General features: G+C 50.1%; 1 protein-coding gene and 1 long non-coding RNA gene across 4 annotated transcripts in view; one reads left to right on the forward strand and one right to left on the reverse strand.

Moving 5' to 3' along the window:
• The first annotated feature begins 887 nt into the window (after positions 1–887).
• The window catches only part of TSPAN14 (tetraspanin 14), a 43384-nt gene continuing 24756 nt past the window's right edge, over positions 888–19515 (forward strand). The window contains exons 1-2 of one of the 3 annotated variants that reach the window (XM_029932040.1): positions 888–906; positions 16950–17047. In XM_029932040.1, coding sequence (XP_029787900.1) covers positions 16967–17047 — 81 coding nt within the window. In that variant the 5' untranslated portion in view covers positions 888–906; positions 16950–16966. Of the gene's footprint in view, positions 907–3209; positions 3289–7725; positions 7743–16949; positions 17048–19515 lie in introns of those variants that run through there. The other 2 variants (XM_029932042.1, XM_029932041.1) reach the window with 2 other exon arrangements.
• LOC115285600 lies at positions 6892–7577 on the reverse strand. The gene is made up of 2 exons (XR_003905600.1): positions 7315–7577; positions 6892–7134 (listed from the first exon to the last, which is right to left on the reverse strand). It is a non-coding gene; the product is annotated as an uncharacterized LOC115285600 (long non-coding RNA).

Here is a 19515-nt window from a genome sequence, read left to right on the forward strand (position 1 = left end):
CAGTTTTTGGTTGACGCAATGCGCTTCCTCCTGCGGGGTCAGTCTCACCCATGTGTGGAATTACAGGCAAAGCTGAGGGCTACAGCCCAGCACCTTTTCCTGGAGTTGTGCTGTAAGGATGCAGGTCTGATTCAAGTTTCCCCTCTGACCTTGGAGGCCTAGGTGTCGGCTTCTCAGAATCTTTAGACAATAGAAGGGCACACATTTCCCAAGGAAGGAGGGACAACCCTTGTAACACCCAATCAGGAAAGGCCAGTTAACACCTCTAACACTTCTAAGGGCAGGCCTAAAGATAGAAGCTATGCCCTACGTGAGGGTCCTGGGTCCACTCTGTAATTGGTTAAAGTTACTGCCAATGATGGTATGCTATAATGATTGGACCCCTGTACCTGTGTCACAATTTCCTGTAACTCCCCCTTCCCAAACCCGTAAAGGCCCTGCCCCCCCTTTGTTCGGGGCTCTCAGCATGGATCCACTGTGTTGGTGAAGTCTGTGAGCGGGAGCTTATAAGCCCATAATAAAACCGCCCTTTGCTTTTGCATGCGTCTCCCTGGTAGTCTCTAGTTTTGGGGGCGATATTGGAAACTTGGATATAACAGCGCCCGCCCCAAACCAGAAATCTCCTGCTTTCTAAACCGCAGCTGTAATAGTCACCTGTCTCAGAAGTAGTGTTGTTTTGCATGAGCGCTAGTAACTTTCTCTATTTTTTTTTTTAGTTAACGTTTTTTATTTATTTTTGAGAGAGAGAGACAGCGTGAACAGGGGAGGGTCAGAGAGGGAGGGAGACACAGAATCTGAAGACAGGCTCCAGGCTCTCAGCTAGCCTTTGACGCAAGGCTCGAACCCACAAACTGCGAGATCATGACCTGAGCTGAAGCCGGATGCTCAACCGACTAAGCCACCCAGGTGCCCTTCTTTTTTTTCTTTTATTTAGCATTTTATTTCACCCTTTCAAAACCTGTCCATCTTTGAGATCAGCCTGGCTGATTGTAGGGGAGGAAAAATACGCACCCCCCTAGCCCTTCTTGAGTCTTGGCTGAGACCTCCTGTAATTAAAGACAGATTAACAGGAGAAAAACAAGTTTAGTAACATGTCCACCTCCTGCATGCATGAGAGAGCCAGGAAAACTTCCCAAAATGGTCTAAGCCATCACCTTTTCAGCGTAAGACACAAGAAAGATGATTGGGGCTGGGGTGTGTGTGTGTGTGTGTGTGTGTAAGGACCTGGAAACGGGGTAAGGTTGTTATGTAGATTTCAGTTTGTGTCTCCTTTATCTTCCTGTTGCTGAGAGGAAACCACCCTTCCAAATGGAGAGTTCTCTTGTGAATGTAAATTTCCCTTTGGTAACTTCACGGCCAGTTTTCAGAGCTTCTCAGTGTCTGCTGTTTTAAAAAAAATAACCAGATCCAGATTGATCCTTATGCCAAAGAGGCAAGTTTTGGGGTTGCAGACCCTGCTTGACTTCTCTCTCATTTGCCAAATCTCACACATTAGGAGGTGAGTTCCAGCCCTGGAGAGGGTTATGCTTTGGGGTACCATTTCAGCAAAAGTCGTATAAGACTCAGAAAAAAGAGCGGTGTTTACTTTCAAATGCATTGAAACACAGGCGCTGCTTTACCGGTAGCCGGACCCAGGCATGGTTGGGAAGGCTCAGGATTGGGGCACAGTGCTCTGGAAAAAGCACGTGGAGGTAGAAGGCTGGGGTTGAGTCCCACCTGTGCCACTGGCTCTTTCCTAGGTGGCCTTTGCAATTCATTTCCATGGGCGCCTGTCTCTGAAAAATGGAAGGGTTGCACAGATGAACTTTGGAAACTTTCTAGCTGTGCCTTTTTGAATTCTTTGAATCTGATTCCAGAATGGCTGTTCACTACCTTGAGAGCCCCTCTTGCCAGCTCGGAATCTTTTGAGGGAAGAAGTGTTATCAGATGGGATTCACGGAGGCCATTTCTTTCTTAAGGTTCTTGAGGGGGTCACCTCCACTGAAGTCCATCGTTTTTCACCTGGAAACCCACTCACCCTAAGACCTACTGTATACTGTCAGTTCTTAGGGGCTGGGTGTGCCGGGGCGGGAGTGAGTAAGTAACTTGTCTCCTGGAAAGGCCACATCCCTTCCATGAAAGAGGAGTTGCAGGGGGGGAAGGGAGGAGAAAAATAAAGCTCTTCATTTTACCATCCCTCAAAGTGAGGCCAAGCTGTTAAAAGTGAAAAACAGGGGTGCCTGGGTGGCTCGGTTGAGCTTCCGACTTCAGCTCAGGTCATGATCTCAATTCAGGCTCTGTGCTGACAGCTTAGAGCCTGGAGCCTGCTTCAGAGCCTGCGTCTCTCTTTCTCTCTCTCTCTCTCTGCCCTACCCCTGCTCGCTCTCAAAAATAAATAAACATTAACAAAATTAAAAATAAAAGCGAAAACAAAACCCTTGGGATAGAGACACCTTCTGTACGTAAATATCCCTCCCCTTTTCTCTTCTGGAGGGGGCAGAGAGGTTTAAATTTTGTTTCTTTGTTGCTGTAGATTCCAGAAGTCTACACCATCCTTTCTCTGGTGCCCGCTTAGGGTTGGTTTCTGGCCCCTTATCTGCCTTTCCCCACCCAGCCACCATCCCCTGGGCCTCTTGTGCCTGCCGGCCCAGTGGCTTTCCTCCCATTGTCTGCCACGCCTGGATCAGCCTGTGTCACTGCTGTAGGCTCTGTGTTTATGCCTTGCGTCACAAGGAGGCCTTTGGTCTTGGAAGATGCCCAAGAGGCAGCGAGTCCAGCTTCACCAAGTCATTTGGTTAAAATAGCTTGCACAGCTGTGAAATGGGAATAAAAATAACCTGTGCGGACCCTGTGCAATGCACCAAAATACCGCAGAAATCGCAGAATTAACGCACTGCTCTGAGAACACGGATTACATCCCCAGAAATGTACTCACAATAAAGGTGGGGGGGGCTCTCCTCCCAGGACTTGGCTTTTCTGTCGGGCATCTCACCCTCTCTGTTTAAAGCACAGCCCCCAGGCCTGTCTTGGGGGCTGCCGGGGCAGCACCTGGGAAGCTTGTTGAGAGGCAGCCTTGACATTTTAACAAAATTCCCAGGTGATTTGCATACACTTTCAAGTTTGAGAAGCCCTAGCTCAGACACCTTTATTCTGCCTGCCTGTTGCTCTAGCACCTTCCTTCGTCTGTTTTGTGGTTTTGCAGACTTCGCCCTCTTGCCCTCCTGAAAGTTGTCGGCTTGAAACAAGTCTGGCAGCTCCAACACCTCCTCTGCTCTCGCTCGTGCCCTCTGGAGTGTGCAGTTTCCAGAGGTATCCCTGGGTGCCTGGGGAGGGGGTTGGGGCGGGGGGGGGTGTCTCTGAGGTTGGGCTGGGGCCCCAGAAAGCCCCCTCCCTTCGGCTGGCAGCTGCGGGCACCTCCCCCAAGCCTGCGGGCGAGGTCATCTTTGGGGCACAGATCCCAGGGGGTAATTGGAGCCCTCCTTTGTGAAAGGGTGGCAGGGAGCCTCTCTCAGCCATCTGGTGCCACTAGCCCCGCCCCGTCTGTCCCAGCTGGACAGCAGGACCAGAATCACATTGTAAATGTTGTTTTCTTGTAGAAACACAAAACCTCCCATAGAAAGATGTTTTGGTGTACATCGAAGTTAAAAGCAGTACTTCAGAAAGGGGACTATACATTTATTTTCTGTAGCAAAGTTTGATCTGGCCTCCCTGATGTCACTAGGGTCGCCTACCCACCTCCTGTGTTCTGGCGGGGTGTGTGGGGGTGAGTGAGGCGGGGCTGGGGGAGAATGGGCTCCCTGCACAGCTCCCCCCACCCCAGGCCTTCAGGGGACTCTGAGTAGGGACTGAGCCACCGCTAATCTCCTGGCAGACCCCTCTCAGCCTTTACAGCAGTGTCCCACCATTGATTTGCATTTTTTAAAAATCTCTCTTCCCTTCCCCTCCATTCCTTTCCTCTTTCTGTTTTCAGTGCACGACGTTTTGTTTTTTTCTAGTAGGCTTCACTTTTCTTAGCTTGTTTGGGAAGTTTGTTTTCTTTGCTCTGTGAACCTTTCTCCCTCGGCTGTTTGCGTTGCTGGGAGGAGGCCAGAAGCCAGGCTCTGCCCTGGCCTCGGAGAGTTCCCTGCCCGGAGCAGGATTGCGGGGTGCTCCCAGTGCTGTCCTTGGAGAGAAGTGGGCAGGTCGTCTTAAAACACCGTCTACTGGAGAGGACTGTGCAGTTTAGCGTAGAGGGATTTTTTTTTTAACGTTTTAGAAACACAATCTTTATGTGTTTCAGGCATGGAAATTTGGAGGAAAAGGAGTCAGTGTGTGTAATTCTTGAGTTCAGCATCGTGTTTTGTTGGGGGAGAGCTAGGTGGGGTGGGGGTGGGGCAGACTGCACCGGAGAACATCTCAGGTCTGCATTGGACACGCAGCTCAAATCTTCGCACCGCACTGGAGCAGCTCCTGGAAGGGCGGCGGACACTCCGTTATGGGAGCAGAGCGAGTGGGGCCGCTCATCACTTGGAACATCTGTGGTGTGTAGGGCCCTGCCTGTTTCCCCTTGGCAGGGACAGCCACTCTGGCATGTCATGGTGCTGCCTGGAGAGCCGGGGATGCACCTGGGGCGGTGTGGATAATCGCCTTAGAGAGCCTTGTGGGCGAGTGACAGTTGGTGGCCTCTGTGTTGGATTGCAATGTGGTGTCCCCATCTCCGGGCAAGTTGGTAACTGTCTAGATGTGGGGCCCTCATGTCATTCGCGATTAAACCATCAGCTTTGTAGAGGCTTCCCTGACCAGCTTCCCACCTTGTCCTTCCTTCCTGTGCCCCAGCCTACCCTCCAGCTCCTACCTGACTCACTGCGCCCTTGGTAGGAGGAAGTGTGGCCCAAGTCCTGAGTCAGGCATCTGCCTTGCTGTGAGCACTTCATCCCCATAGCCTCATCCGGGGTGCCCTGCACACAGCAGGTGTCCAGACGTGTAGAATCAAGTCCGAGGTGTTCTGTTCCCCACAACAAAAGCCCTGTCACTGGGAGGGACTGGCCTAGCGAGTTTGTGCGCTGAAGGATTGCTTGCCACCTCATCCTCAGTCTAGGGAGCCCTGGCCTCAGACCCTGAGAATTGCGGAGGGGACAGAGGGCCCAGCATGTTGGCCTCCTGGGTTCTTGCCCACGTTGAAGATGTCGTCATGAACTGGGCCCAGATGCTCCACATCTTGTGTGCAACCAGCTTCTAGGTGTAGGCATTTCAAGTGCAGTTAGGGTATCAGAAATAGGCCTGCCGTGATGATCGAGGCGGGGGGGGGGGGGGGGGGGGGGGGGGGGGGGGGGGGGGGGGGGGGGGGGGGGGGGGGGGGGGGGGGGGGGGGGGGGGGGGGGGCGGGGGACAGGCACCCCCACCCCCCATCCTTTGAGCTGCAGCTTCACCTTCCCCAGCAGAGGGCAGAGCAGCTGAGAAGCCAGGAAGGTGCCAGGCCTCTCACACCCAGCTTTCTGAGAAAAAGTGAGGGGCAGCAGCCATGGGTGACTAAGTCCTGCCTCACCTGCGGGGCGGAGGGGCGGGGAAGTCCTGCACAGCCTCCGTGGTGCTAGTGCAGTTGGATGAGCACCTGATGAATCATGTTCAAGATCTCGGGGCCCCCGGCTTGCTTTCTGTCCTAGTGTCCTAGAGCTTTGTTTCTTTTTCGTTGTTGGGTTTTGCTCGTTTGTTTGTTTTTTGTTTGAGAAAAATGGCCAGAAGCTCTACTTTTTGACTTGAGGCTGGTTATTTTGTGGAATCTCCTTTAATTTGATTTTCTTGGATTCTTCCTTATGATTGGACTCATGTTATGCATTCCCATCAGGAACACCAGACATGAGGTGTCATCCTCAGTGCATCCCCTCAGGCGGGATGGATGTTGGCTTGACTCATGACTGGTGATGAAAAAAGTGATGACTTTGTTAACGAGGCGGTATCTGCTGGGTTTCTCCACTGCTGAGTAACTGTTATGTTCTCTGTAATTAATAAGTGTCCTATGGGGAGATGCTTTGAGACGATGTAAACATGCTGTTTCTCATCAAACTTCTATCAGCTGATTTTAGAGCCCGGTACTGTCTTGAATGTTTGTATCCCCCAGATTCACATATTGAAATCTAATGCCTAATTTGACAGGCCTTTGGGAGGAACTTAGGTCATGAGGGGGAGCCCTCAGGAAGAGGATTAGCACCTTTAAAAGAGACACGGCAGAGCTCCCTTGCTCCTTCCCCTATGTAGGGGACACAGGAAAAGGTATCAGCTTTGAACCAGGAAGATGGCCCTTACTTGACCATCCTGGTGCCTTGATCTTAGACTGCCAGAACCATGAGAAATAAATTTCTGTTCTTTATAAGCTGCCCAGCCCTGTTGTAGCAGCTGGAACAGACCAAAACAGAACCCACTGATGCTCCTTGATGGAAGATTCTTGACGGATCCTTCCATCATGGTTGCCAAATGGTGATATTTTACCTTTGTTAGTTCCTTCTACATTTATCCTTTGGCATTCTGCTAAAGAAGAGCTTTCTTGTGGCCCGTGGCTGGCTCACTTGGTCAAACAGGTGACTCTTGAGCTCTTGAGTTTGTGAGTTCAAGCCCCACATTGAATGGTGAGGTTACTTAGAAATAAAACCTTTAAAAAAACAGTGCTTTCTTTTCTCCTTCATTTGTTAATGTATCCTTTATTTATAGAAGAGTGGACTCAAGGATTCTTTTTTTTTTTTTAATAGTTTATTGTCAAATTGGTTTCCATACAACACCCAGTGCTCTTCCCCACAAGAGCCCTCAAGGATTCTTATTTTATTCAATGAGTTAAACATCTGTTACTATTACCATTTATCCTGATGCTCAGATTCTTCCAGATTTTTCCAGCGAGAGTTCCTCCAAACTGACTGCTGTGAAGGACAGCTCTTAAAAATGTGACTTTCCAGATCTGCCACAATTTTATTGAACTAGTTTCCATGGGCAGTTCGGACAAAGCTCCTTGAGTGATGCTGATGTTCTTTGGAACTTGGGATCAGCTGGACGAGACCCATGATTTTTCAGGTGTGCTCCTCACGGAGCCTCCTCTTTCCTCCCAGACACCTGAGACCAGCGACCTGCTCTGCCTGCCTTCATGCTGGGTTTCTGGGTCAGGATTTCTTTGAACAGCAGCTCCTGTAGCTTAAAAAGTAATAAAAATAGTAAGTTTGAAAATCACTGGATTAGGTGACCTCCATTCCGGGCCCAGCACTCCTCCCACTGAGCCCTCGCCTCCCTGCTTCCCTCCTTTGACCCACTTCTGTCCCTCCCTCTGCTTCCTTCCCAGCGATGGCACTGATATAGACAAAGGTCTCCTCTCACCAGATCAGCAAGGAGGCCCCTTGGCGCTCCTTAGACTCAGCAGGTTTGGGGTTGTGGGTTTTGGTGGTGGAAACTCATCATGGTGTTTGCTAAGTTCAGGGTTTCATACAGGAAACTAGGCACTTAGAACCCTAGGCCCATGGGGGAGGCTGCTGGGGCTCAGAGCTGGTAGCTGAGGCTTTCCTGGACCGCCACATGCAGGCCATCCCTTGGGCCTCTGGTCTCTGAACTCTGGGAACCTCCCTTTCCCACACCTGTGTGCCAGGGGCTCCGTGCTTGTGACGCCATAAGGGCCACCTGGCCCACCCTTACCCCTGTGTGACTTCATAGTGTCTTCCCCTGAGGGAGCCAGACTTCTAGATACCTCTGAGCGGCTGCTACCACCATGTCCGGTCTGCACTGTTTCTGGCAGACCCTGGCCATGAGGAGTTAGGTCCTAAGGGGAATGGGCTAGAGTAGGACAGAGACACTTCTGACTCTGAGGGTGACTCAGACGTTGAGAACCTGTGGATCAGAGCCTTCCCTTATTGGGTATCTGTGCCTCGGGCCTGAGGCCCCAGCATCATTCCTGTGGGCAATGAGGCAGCCTACTCTGGCCTGCCTTCATGACCCCCCTCTCTCACCGGACCTGTTCCCCTTTTCTACTCCCCATTCCTGTTCTCAACTCATCGCCTTGGGCCTCCCTGTTTCTTTGGCCTGAGAATGTACCTCAGCACCCAGTGGGCTCCCTGCTTGGGTGGTAGGAATGTCCAAGGCTTAAGGTGTGCTACTTGGAGATGCAGCCAGGTCCCCAGCTCCCTTGGGAATATGGCTGCCCTTGCCTGGGATGGGCCTGTGACTGGCCAGGGGCCAGTGCTGGGAGCCTTGAAAGCCAGGTGGAAAGGTTGACTTTTGGTGAATGGCTGACTGGAGAATGAGTGAGAGAGGAGACGACAAGGCTGGGGGCTGGGGGCAGTGTGGGAGGGAAGGTTTCTAGCTCAGGTTATGGGTGGACAGTGCTGAGTACAGCATAGTTCAGCCGAGATCTCTGCTTGGGGTTTCCCATGGCCCACATCTAGGTGTTGGCAGGATTGCATTCCTTCTGGAAGCCCTGGGGAATAATGCACTCCCAGGCGCATTCCAGGTATTGGCAGAATTCAGCTCCTGACTGTTGTAGGACTGAGGCCCTGCTGCTTTGCTGTCAGCCAGGGCCTACCCTCCTCTCCTGCTCCATGCCCGTGGCTCCTGGATCTCAGATCCAGCATGATGTACTGTGTCCGTCTCATGCTCAGAACCTTCCAGATGACTTCTGCCCTCAGCTGGTAGAAAGCTCTGCTTTTGAAGGCCTCACATAATTCCATTGGACCCACTCTGATAATTTCACTTTTTTAAGGTCAGTTGATCAGTCAGTCTTAGTTATGTCTGCGAAATTTCTTTTGCTATTGTAATAAGTTACGCTTCCTGGTTTTTCACTTTGCTCAGTAAAAAGATGGCAACTAAAATTTTTTTGAAGTGTTCCTAGACATCTGGGTAAAATTGGTGGATTGAGTGGACACATTTCATTTTGCTTTTTCACAGAACCTCACAAAAACTAAGACGAAGGCGATTTTTAAAAAGGAATCAGTATGAGGATGGGGAACCGGGAAAGGAAACAACAACAAGAAGAAATTTGCAAGCCAGGAATAGATGGATGAGTGACCCAGTTTAAAATAGGGAAGTTGTGGGGGGCGCGTCTGGGTGGCTCAGTTGGTTAAGCGCCCGACTCTTGATTTTGGCTCAGGTCATGATCTCATGGTTCGTGAATTTGAGCCCTGAGCTGCGCTTTTTTGCTGATAGTGTTGGGCCTGCTTGGGATTCTCTCTCTCTCCCTCTCTCTCTACCCCTCCCCAGTTCACACTGGCATGTATGTACTCTCTCTCTCTCAAAAATAAATAAACATTAAAAAAAATTAAAAAGTAGTTAGAGAAGTTGGTGTCACCACAGTGTTGTTTTTGGGGGTAGTGCAGATGAGCATCCGATTGGCTAAATGTAAGAATTATTTGAAAGCAGCTGACGTGGTTGGGTTAGGTACCTGGATTGCTTTCCATCCTCCATGATGCTCGGTGATGCCCTCTTCCTTCTAGCTGGACACTGGAGATTAATTCTGCAGAAGGAAAAACCAGGGGCCTGTGAGACTCAAGGTATTCCTGCAGGTGCATATGGAGACCATATTCATTCCCCAGCCTTCTACTTTCATTTGGCTTCTTAAACACTGATGAAAGCCAGCCCCCAGACTTCCAGGTAGGAGCTTACAAGAGACCTCACAGGGGATCCTGACTGGCCTGAGGAAAGAATTAACAAGGTCAACAACAAGGATTTCCCAGCAAGTGGCCCGGCCCGATCACCTTCACCATCACAAAAACTCACCTGCTCCAGGACTCAGCACTTCCACTTAGTTTTTAGGCATTTACTCTTCCTTTTGAGGATTACTTAATTATGTGGGCTACCAAGGATTACTAACATCTGAAGAAAGTGCCTAACGTGAAGGGAAACAAAACAAATAGAAAAGAAAAAGCGACTTGGAAGAAACATGCTATTTCGAGGGAAGAACACTTTGAAAAAAATCAGACATTTTTCTCAGAGAGCAGAGAAATTTTGGATCCATGAAGTAGGAACAGGATACTACAAAAAATACATTGAAAACAAAATTATTGTAAGTTTAAAAAATAAAGGCAGGACAGAAAGAACAATTAGAGGATAAAGTTGAAGGAGTCTTCCAGAAAATGAAAAAGATGAAGAGATGAATAATAGAGCGAAGGATCAGGCGGGGTTCCCATATCCACTAATAGGAGTTACAGAGAGAGAGAGAGAGAGAGAGAACAGAGGGAAAGAACGACTGGGAAATCATCAAGAAAAAAAATTCTTAGGTGGATATTGCTTTCCATATTGGAAGGACTCAGCAGATGTTGATCCAAGTGGGTGAAGATGGACCCAGATCAGTACCCTGAAATTTCAGTATGCTGGGAAGACAGGGATGATCCTACAACTTTACCCAGAGAAAGAAACACGTCCACACACAGATGGGGAATCTGAGCGGCTTCACGGCTTCGCAGAACCTAGAATGTAGAAGATGTAGGGCGACGCCTTTGTCATTCTCTGTGAAACTGATTCCCAGTTCTGTCCACAAACAAACATGTTGTGAAACCTGTAGGGTCTGAAAACTTGCCTCTTGCACTGAAAGGTTTCTCCACCAAGGGGAGCAAAGACTGGATCTCTCATGGGCTGTGTCCAAATTGAGGTAAAGGGAATTCCAGATCGAAGCAGCCCCATAAGCTCCAGGAGAGTTTTCTTCTGGAAGAAGACATACAAATAGAACGTCTGCTGTAAAGAAACTTAGGGAGAGGAGACTTGGACAACCGGCATTGAATTTGGGGTTGAATATGGATAAATTTATAGGAAACAAAAATAAGAGAATATTTAACTCCAGAGAACAAAAAGTTGTGCAGGAAAAGTAATTATGATTTAGACAGCTCGCCCTGATGGCAGAAGTGGTCATGATAATGTAAACTCTGAAAGTCACTCTAGCTGTTGCTAGAGTTTAAAAACTGTAACTGGAGTTGAGATGCAGGAAAGGAGAAGATTGAGGGAGTTGGGGTAGGATACAGAAAGTTTCTATGGGAGTAACTGGAGTGGGGCGCATGGGTGGCTCTGTCGGTTAAGCATCAGTCGGTTAAGCAGCTCAGGCCATGATCTCATGATTCGTGAGTTCGAGTCGGTATAGGCTCTCTGCTGACAGTGTGGAGCCTGCCTAGTTTCCCTCTCTGTGCCCTTCGCCCACGTGTGTTCGCACGCACGCAGTGCATACGTGCTTGTTCCTTCACACAAAAAGAAACATTAAAAAAAAAGTTACATCCTCACCTTCCAGGGTAGGAGGTAGGTAGATAGTACCTAAAACTGAAAAGCCAAGGACCAGTAACACAAGCATGTTATATGCAGAAATTTCTAAGAGCTCTTTGGGGTGTAGCGATCAAGATCAGCTGCAAAGTTGAAAGGATCCCCTGGAAGGGGGAAGAGCCTAAGATCTGCTTTTTTTCAACATAACGTTTACGTAAGGTAGTTGCTTCTTAGGTTATGTGCAGGCCTGATTTTGGAAAAAACAAAAACAAAAACCTGAAACCACAAATCTAGAATTCATGGGGCACAAAAGGGGAGGTATATTTTCATGAAGCTCAGCTGTGCACGTGAGTAGGCGCGCACTGGCTTGATTTTGTTCATGTGTTTCATACTGTGGGTCATAGTGGACACGTGAAAACCATTGTCTGATGGTTTCTCAGTACCCGTTCACTCCTCATGCTTCTGAATTGCTCAGATATTTTACAGTGGAGCACGTGCTACTTTTTCAAATTAAAAACAAACGGGGAGAGGGAGAAGGAAGGAGTCTTACAGGCTGACATAATCCCAAAGTAGACACAAGCCCTGTCTCCAAGGACTGGAGAGGTCCTCCCGTGGGGGCCTCCAGCGTCCCTGGAGGCTGGCACACCCTTCCACCCGGCAATGGCCAATTTACATTTATAATGCAGAAGTGGTAATGGCTAAGTGCAGCAGTGAAACGTTTCTAGAAAATCACTTAGAAGTCCACCACCCCATGCAACCGTTTCCATTCTTTTATATTCCATTTTGGCCTCCAACCACATGTTTACAAATTGTTCCGTAATTGCAAGCCATGATGTTCAGATTTCATACTTAATGCATATTCTTTTTCTTTCGTTTATTTTCTGGAGGCAAATTCTTCGTCATGACTTTATTGGATTAAGGGTATGACTTTTTTCTTTCTTTTTTTTTTTTTTCTTGGTTTTGAGTGTCTCTAACAATATTGCTACCAAAGGGTGGTAACCATTTACTCTGCTGCCAGCAAGTTACGAACTTGCCATCCTCACCACGGGCTTGCCAGCAGTAGCTATGTGGTTATTTTGTCAAATTAAAAAGTGTAACAGGAGGTAGCATCTCTGGATTGTCCTTAGGATTCATTTCCAGTGATGTTGACCATTTTCTCATCTGTTAATTGTATTGTCCTTCTCTTTCATTTAAGGTCTGTCTCTTTTGTCCTTGTGTCTAAAACTGGAGTCTTTTAAGCATGGATTTTTATATATTGTAGATTTTTATCCTTTGTCATAATTGCTGCAGGTGCCAAAAAGAGCATTTGTGTTTCATTTTAAAAAATGTGTTTTAATGTTTATTTATTTTTGAGACAGAGAGAGACAGAGTGAGATCAGGGGAGGAGCAGAGAGAGGGAGACACAGAATCTGAAGCAGGCTCCAGGCTCTGAGTTGTCAGCACAGAGCCCAAGGCAGGGCTCGAACCCACAAACCGTGAGATCATGACCTGAGCTGAAGTCAGATGCTTGACTGACTGAGCCACCCAGGCGCCCCACAACCTTTAATATTTAGATTTATTTAGCTCTCAGACTGCTAGGCTATCTTAACACCAACCTTTCCCCCACTGTTTTGAGAAGTTGCTATTTTGACTGACAACATGCCTCCTATTTGCCATGTAAATGCTCTATTCTGTTTTACTCTGTTCTGGAGTTGAAGCAGTTTGAGGACTTGGAATTAAATTTTTCTGATGATTGTTTTCTGTGTAGAAAACACAGACTGTCTCTTGGAGATTCATTTCTGTTTCAGTGATAATTAGTATTTCTGAAAAGTTTATCCATCTTTTAGGATATTTTGTTATTTTGTTAAAAATCTTTGTGTGTGTGTGTGTGTGTGTGTGTGTGTGTGTGTGTGTGTGTGTTTTAAGGTAAATGGTCTTGGTTTTGTTTTTTTTTTTTAAGATTTTATTTTTCAGTAATGTCTACAGCCAACATGGGACATGGGGCTCAAACCTACAATCCCAAGATCAGGAGTTGCATGCGCTATGGACTGAGCCAGCAGGTGTCTCTAAAAGGTGTTGGTTTTAATTGCGTTCCTGAGTTGGTAGAGAGCTAAGTTCTGCCTTCCTCTGATGTAACTTGGTTTAGCAAATAAGCTGAGCTGTCAGGGACCATGGTCACTTTGGGGTCATTGTGGCTGCGTGTTGGGTCAGCTCTGGGCCTTAGTTTCGGCACCAGTGCCTTTGTCACCTTCTGGGGGCGCTTCGTCGGCATGGGTAACACTCAGGTGGCTAAGGCTTTGAGGCTGTGAAGCTGCTGAATTAGACCCACTTCCTTCTCCAAAGTGAGGGCCCCAGGGCCTTGCGTTGGAGGGCGTGGCTTAGACTGGGGTCCACCCAGATCTTTCCTGCTTCACCTGCTTCAGTTTACATTCTGGGATCTTTGGTGACTGCAACCTTCAGGACCTGCTTCCACAGCAGAGCAGACGGCAGTGTGAGAGCCTTTCCTCCCTGCTCCTTACACGCACTGGGGGCGGGGAAGTGGGGTCACTCTCCTCGCCTCGTGGCTACTTGAGCGCCTTTTCTTCCCATGGGGAGGAATAAACAAGTGGATGACAAAAGACTGAAATGTTTCCTCTCAGCAGTTTCCTCTTTTGTGAGTTGGATGGGGAAATGGTGTCATTGGGACATCCCCACCCCTAGACCTCACAGGGTTATCTTGGGCCAGCAAGCGTAGTGCAATGCCTGGTATGTGTGCTCTGGATCATGCAGGGCAGGCATTCAGGGGACATGTCTGAGTGTGCTGCACGCTGTCATGGGTGATTAGGGGGTTCCTGGTCCTTTCCTGGTGTGGACCTGGCTAGTGCAGTTCTAAGTCTCTGAGCCTCTAGGAGGGTACAGGCTTGGAGTTGATGTATGTCATGGTTGTGGAGACTCTCTGGGTGTGGGATTGGACCCCGACATCTGTGAAAGCAGAGCTTTTTTTTTTTTTTGGTTGTGTGTCTTTGGAAGGTGAGGCCTTTGGGGCCATGTGAAAGAGGGTAGAACCTGTGGTGAGGGAGGCCAGGTGCCCTGCAGACAACTCTCCCCTCCAGGGCCTGCATGCCCATGAAATTCCTGTGGCCTTTCTGTGTCCTTCAGGCTTAACTGGCCCTGTTTCAGCTCTGGGTAATCCTTTCCCAAAGGCCCCAAGCAGAGGGCCAGGGTGAGGCTGCCAATACTGTGGAAAACATGCAGACATGTGCTAATTGGCTGGTTTCTTTGTGGAGGTAGAAGGGGGACTGGCTTTGTTTACTGCTTCAAGCTTTCGAGCGAGAGCCTGACCATGGTTAGGTTAAATGCTGTCCAAGGAGAACCCTCTAGGACTTTGGGTGCCATGCCTGAGTAGTCCTCCCCAGGCTCTGGGCTTCAGTCCCACGGAGCGTAGGGCCATCCACTTTCCAGGTGTCTCTAGATACCACAAAGAGGGGGCCGTGTTGGACAATTCTAAGGAGCAGGCTTGTCTTGTCCATAAAAAGAAACAGGGTTTCTACCACTTTGAACATTTTGCTGCCTTCTGGGGCATTTCCAGCCAAGTTGCCTGTTTATCTATGAGAAACTTACCTGAGTTTTAGGTTAAAAAAAGTGTTTTAGTTTTTTTCCCCTATAGGCATGAAGCCAGTCATCTGTAGTTGGATAAAAACCTAGTGTTTTGGGGGTTTTGTAACCTGTGAAACACAAATAGGTGAGTGTTGGTTCCCTTTTAGTTCGTTGCCTACCAAGAGCCGTCACTACCATAGCCCTAGTCTGTGTCCTGTGTCCCCACAGCTAGCAGGATCCTTCTGCCTTTGTAGGGTCCCCAGAGGGACTGCGGTCCTTGGTGCCCAGACTGATGCTTAGTACATCAGGCAAGTTAGACGTTGTCAAACATGCAGATCCTGGGCCCCAGCCCGGACCCACTTCTCAGAACCCGCAGGGCAGAGAGCCTGAGATCTGTGTTTAGCATACGTGTCAGTTTGAGCTGAGGATGCTGAGGCCTTGAGAGGGCAGGAACTTGCCGAGGGCTGGGTCGTGTTGCTGAAGGAAGGGTTCTCAGCTTGAGAGCCCCTGGTAGTCTCCTTGGAGCTGCCCTGCATGGCCCGGACTGTGCGCCCTGGACCCAGCGGTGTCCTTCGACACCTGGGATCACCTTCATCCTCATCCTCTGAGGGGAGTTTTGTGATAGAGCTCTTCTGACTGTGGGGATGGGGGGGGGTGGAGCTGCAGGGTCACTGCCGCATCCTGGCTGGGTTTTGAGGTCCCACAGGCCAGACTGGCCCATCGCTCCCAGAGGGAGGAGGGCGAGCCAATGGTGGTGTCCAGGCTTCAGCGCCTGTTGATTCTTCCCTGTGGGCAGAAGGGTTGAGCCGGCACAGCACCCATTTCCAGAGGGCTGTGGTTTTCATGTCCCTGCTTGGCACCACTTTCCCAGAACATTACGAACTCCGTGGCCAGGCCACTGAGGCTGCCACTCAGGAAGGGAGTTGGCAGTAGCCGGAATCTTTTCGGCAGTTGTGAGTGGGTTGTGTCCTCACTGCTAGAGTGGCCTTGTTTGTTTTTGCCTTGGGCCCTGTTATGATTTGCCCCTCTTCTTACCCCAGGAAGTGGGAGGTGAACGGGGGCCTGGGGGTGCGCATTCCCGTGAACCCCAGATCCTGCTGCCTGAGGATCAGCCCGAGGTGCCCGCCTGTCCCCCCCGCCCCCCACCACCTTCCCCACCACTCAGCACTCAGTCTCTGCTTTGGCAGCAGGGGGTGGTGGGGGAGTTAGGGGCCCACTTGAATGGCTTTTGGGTTCAAGAAGGAAAGTTGGAAAGGCGGGCCAGGTCCTCAGATTTCCCTTTTTGAGGGTACCCTCCTTTTTGTAGGCTTCTCTGAGTGGCTTTGGGGGATGAACACAGATGAAAAAGAGTGCTCCCCACTTCACCCTCTGTGCATTTCACAGAGCATTCTGGAGTCTGAGCTTTTACTCATGCCTCCGGAGGCCAAAACAGTGGTGGTGGGAGAGTTGGAGGGCAGGCTAAGCAGGAGAGGGAGGAGAGAGGGGCATGGGGTGAATGCTGGCTGCTGTAGGCTCCCGGGTCTCTCCGCCTTCCTCACCTCTATCAGGACAGACAGAGCTTGGAAGGTCATCTCAGAAAATGTTAGATGAACGGATATGGAGTCTTAATTCTGACTTTTCTTTACTGACCTCGGTTAGATCATGTGTGCCTTTCATCTCTTCTTTCCAGGTGTGCCTCTCAGTGCCTCCTTCCCCCCCGCCCCCATTTCTCTGGTGACTCTCTCTGCTCCTGGCCCCTCTGCCCTGGGTAGTGGTGGGTGGAGAGGACGTGAACTGTGGACCCCGCTCTCCTGGGTTCAGATCCTGGGCCCTTTCGGGTTTTTTTTGTCTCATCCTCGGGCAAAGTCCCACAACCTTCCTTCCTCACTCCTGTTTCCTCTGCCGAGAAGTAGAGCCATCAACACCCAAGGGACAGATGAGGGGACAGATGTTTGGGAAGTCCTGGAATTCAGGGGACGCTTTAAACGTCTGCATTCTCCATTCTTTCCGAAATCTCTTCTTCTTTTGGCTGTTTTTGGAGAGTTGAAGGAGCGTGGTTTGTGCCCAGTCTGTCACTGGCAGGAGCGTAAACTGAGGCCTGGGCTTGTGCACGAACAGGGGAGATGGTCTGGGGAGGTTTCTGGAGGCTGTGTGTGAACTTCCCCTCTGCTCTTTCTTCGGGAGCAGGTTTGGGGGAGGTGTCGCCGCACGTGACCCTGTCATCTCATCGCTCCCCCGTCTGTCCACAGAGCCTGCCTCTCGGAAGATGCACTATTACAGATACTCTAACGCCGAGGTCAGCTGCTGGTACAAGTACCTCCTCTTCAGCTACAACATCGTCTTCTGGGTGAGTCACCGAGAGCGGCCGCTCCGTCTTTGGTTCAGTAGATCATGATTCTTCGCCAACTGTTGCCTTGCCAGGCCCCTGGTGAGGCTGCGCAGGAGAAGGCGGGCAGGGCTCATGAGCCCGGCCCCCTGGCAGAAGCAGCGACAAGTCCATTATAACATGGACTGTTAAGTACAGTGACCGGCAAGACCAAGGTGATTGAAAACCAGGTTAATGGGCCCCTACCCGAGCCTCGGAGGTTTAGGAACGTTTGAAGCTCTGGCTCACATGCACGTCTGTCTTCCCACTTCTTGCCTGGGGATGTTCCCCATGAGACATGGGCAGCAGGGCATGTAGTGCACTTTTGACTATGGGCCAGGCCTTCTTCTAGGCTCTGGGAAGCAAGAGTGGACAAAGGCAATAAAGCCCCGTTTCTTGTCACGCTTGCGTGTAACCCGTAATGGCAGTAGCCTATTGAGCAACAGAGTGGGGGAAGCTCCTTAGCTAGGGTGGTCAGGGAAGGGCATTCTGAGGAGGTGACTTAAGGGCTGAGACCAGAGTACAGTGAAGAAGCAGCTGGTGGGGGTCTGTGAAGAAAGCTACAGGCAGGAAGAGCAGCATCTGTAAAGGCCCTGAGGCAGGAATGCGCTTGGCAGGGGCAAGGGACTTGGGGCTCGTGTTTGCGGCTCAGTGAGTACAGGGGAGAAGGGGACATGAGTGGGGACAGAGACATGAAGGAACCAGGGCGTGTAGGACCTTATAATTCTCAGTAGATAGTTGGGATTCTTTTCTACTTTTAGTAACTCTTAGGTTCTAAGCTGGGTCTGATTTTGGAATGATTCTGCAGAGTGAGGGGATGGATGGTAGTCCCGTGTTCTAAGATAGAATTTTGGGACAGAAGTGTGAGCATGGTCTCTTCGCCACATGGAGATGTTCATTTCCTAGGTGTGTGGCCATCCTAGAGATGAAAGACTTCACTGCCATCAGATAGAGGCTAGATGGGGTCATTGAGGGAGAGTGTGCTGACTGGGAAGAGGGAGGGGTATGAAGATCAAGTCCTGGGATGCTAGAGGGGACCTTGCAGAGGAGAGTCGGCTCCAGAGTCGGCTGTGAGTGGGGGGGGCTGAGGGAAGAACAGGAGACTGTATTCTAGAAGCCTCTCAGGTAGTGAGGACCAGTCAGCTGTGCCACAGGGGGTAACATAGGATGAGGACAGAAAATTGGCATTGGCTTTGACAAAGTGGAGGTTGCTGGTGACCCAGACCAGACCTGCCGTGTGCTCTGGGGGATAGAAACCCGCCTGGAGTTGGCCAGGGAGCCAGTGGGATGTGAGGCAGTGGAGACCGTGACTCGTGACAGACCTTTGAAGGGCTCTGCCTTAAAAGAAGAGCAGAAAAACCGAGCACTGGCTGGAGATGGTCAAGGCATTAAGAGAGGTATCCTAGCACGTGTGTGTCGCCAGCGGGCTTGGTGCAGGGAGAGGCAGACACCGAGTCTGTGCAGGTGGGTGAGGGATGTGATCATGCACCTTAAGCAAGCATTGCTTATCAGTATCTGTGTGGGGGCAGGTGGAGAGGGAGGGACAGAACAAGTGGCCGTGATGCCATGTTTTGCCTCTCCTATGGATTTTGGCATGCTCTGTTTGGACTCGAACTCTTGAGAACAAAGTAGACTTACGTAAGACTTCCCAGCTTTCACCCTTGATATTATAGCCTCATCTCCTGATGGCTTATATCAAAGTTTGGGGTTTTTTTTTTGTTTGTTTGTTTGTTTTTTGTTTTTTTTTTTTGGTCCTGAAGAAACAGGGTGGGATTTAGTGGCTTGGCTGTTTACCCCACATCTTTTTCTGTGCTCCGACAGCCTGTCGCCAGCAACTTCATCACTTTCCTTGAAAGAAGGCAATACAGGACGTTTGATGTGGTTCATTGGGCTTCTCCTAATGGGAGGATCGTGGCTTCCTGGACTGGCAGTGCTCCCGGCCCCGCCCCACCTGGTGGCCCCACCCACGGGGCAGGTGAATGGTGGAGGCCCATGTGGCAGGCAGGCAGTCTGACGCTTGGGACACTAGTACGCCCTGCTGTCAGTGTTGTTCTCTCCCACCCCCAGGCTGTGCTTGCTACTTCTGGCACCTTGACCTCTGAAGGTCATCCTGAATTTTTCCGCTAGAGTGAAACTTGTCACTTCTCTGCCGAGGGCCTACTAATGCCCTGTTTGCTCACACTCTTCCCAGAACAGAATCTTTGCTCTTAGGAAGCTTTGCCACCTTTCCCAGTAACACCTCGGCAGCCCCAGATTTGAATAGGGTTCGTGAATCCACAGTTGTAGCAAGTCGGCTTGGTCGGAGGGCACTACAGCGTTACGGGCGCTTTGCCGATTGATGACAGTCTGTTTCTCAGTGAGCGGGCACTGGCGCTGAACAGGAGGGGACAGAAAGGAACCGCCAGGAAGACGAGGCACGAGAGAGCTTGGCTGGGAAAGGGAGGGTGGCC

This window comes from Suricata suricatta, chromosome 2 (genome assembly GCF_006229205.1).
Source record: "Suricata suricatta isolate VVHF042 chromosome 2, meerkat_22Aug2017_6uvM2_HiC, whole genome shotgun sequence".
NCBI classification, from domain to species: Eukaryota; Metazoa; Chordata; class Mammalia; order Carnivora; family Herpestidae; genus Suricata; species Suricata suricatta.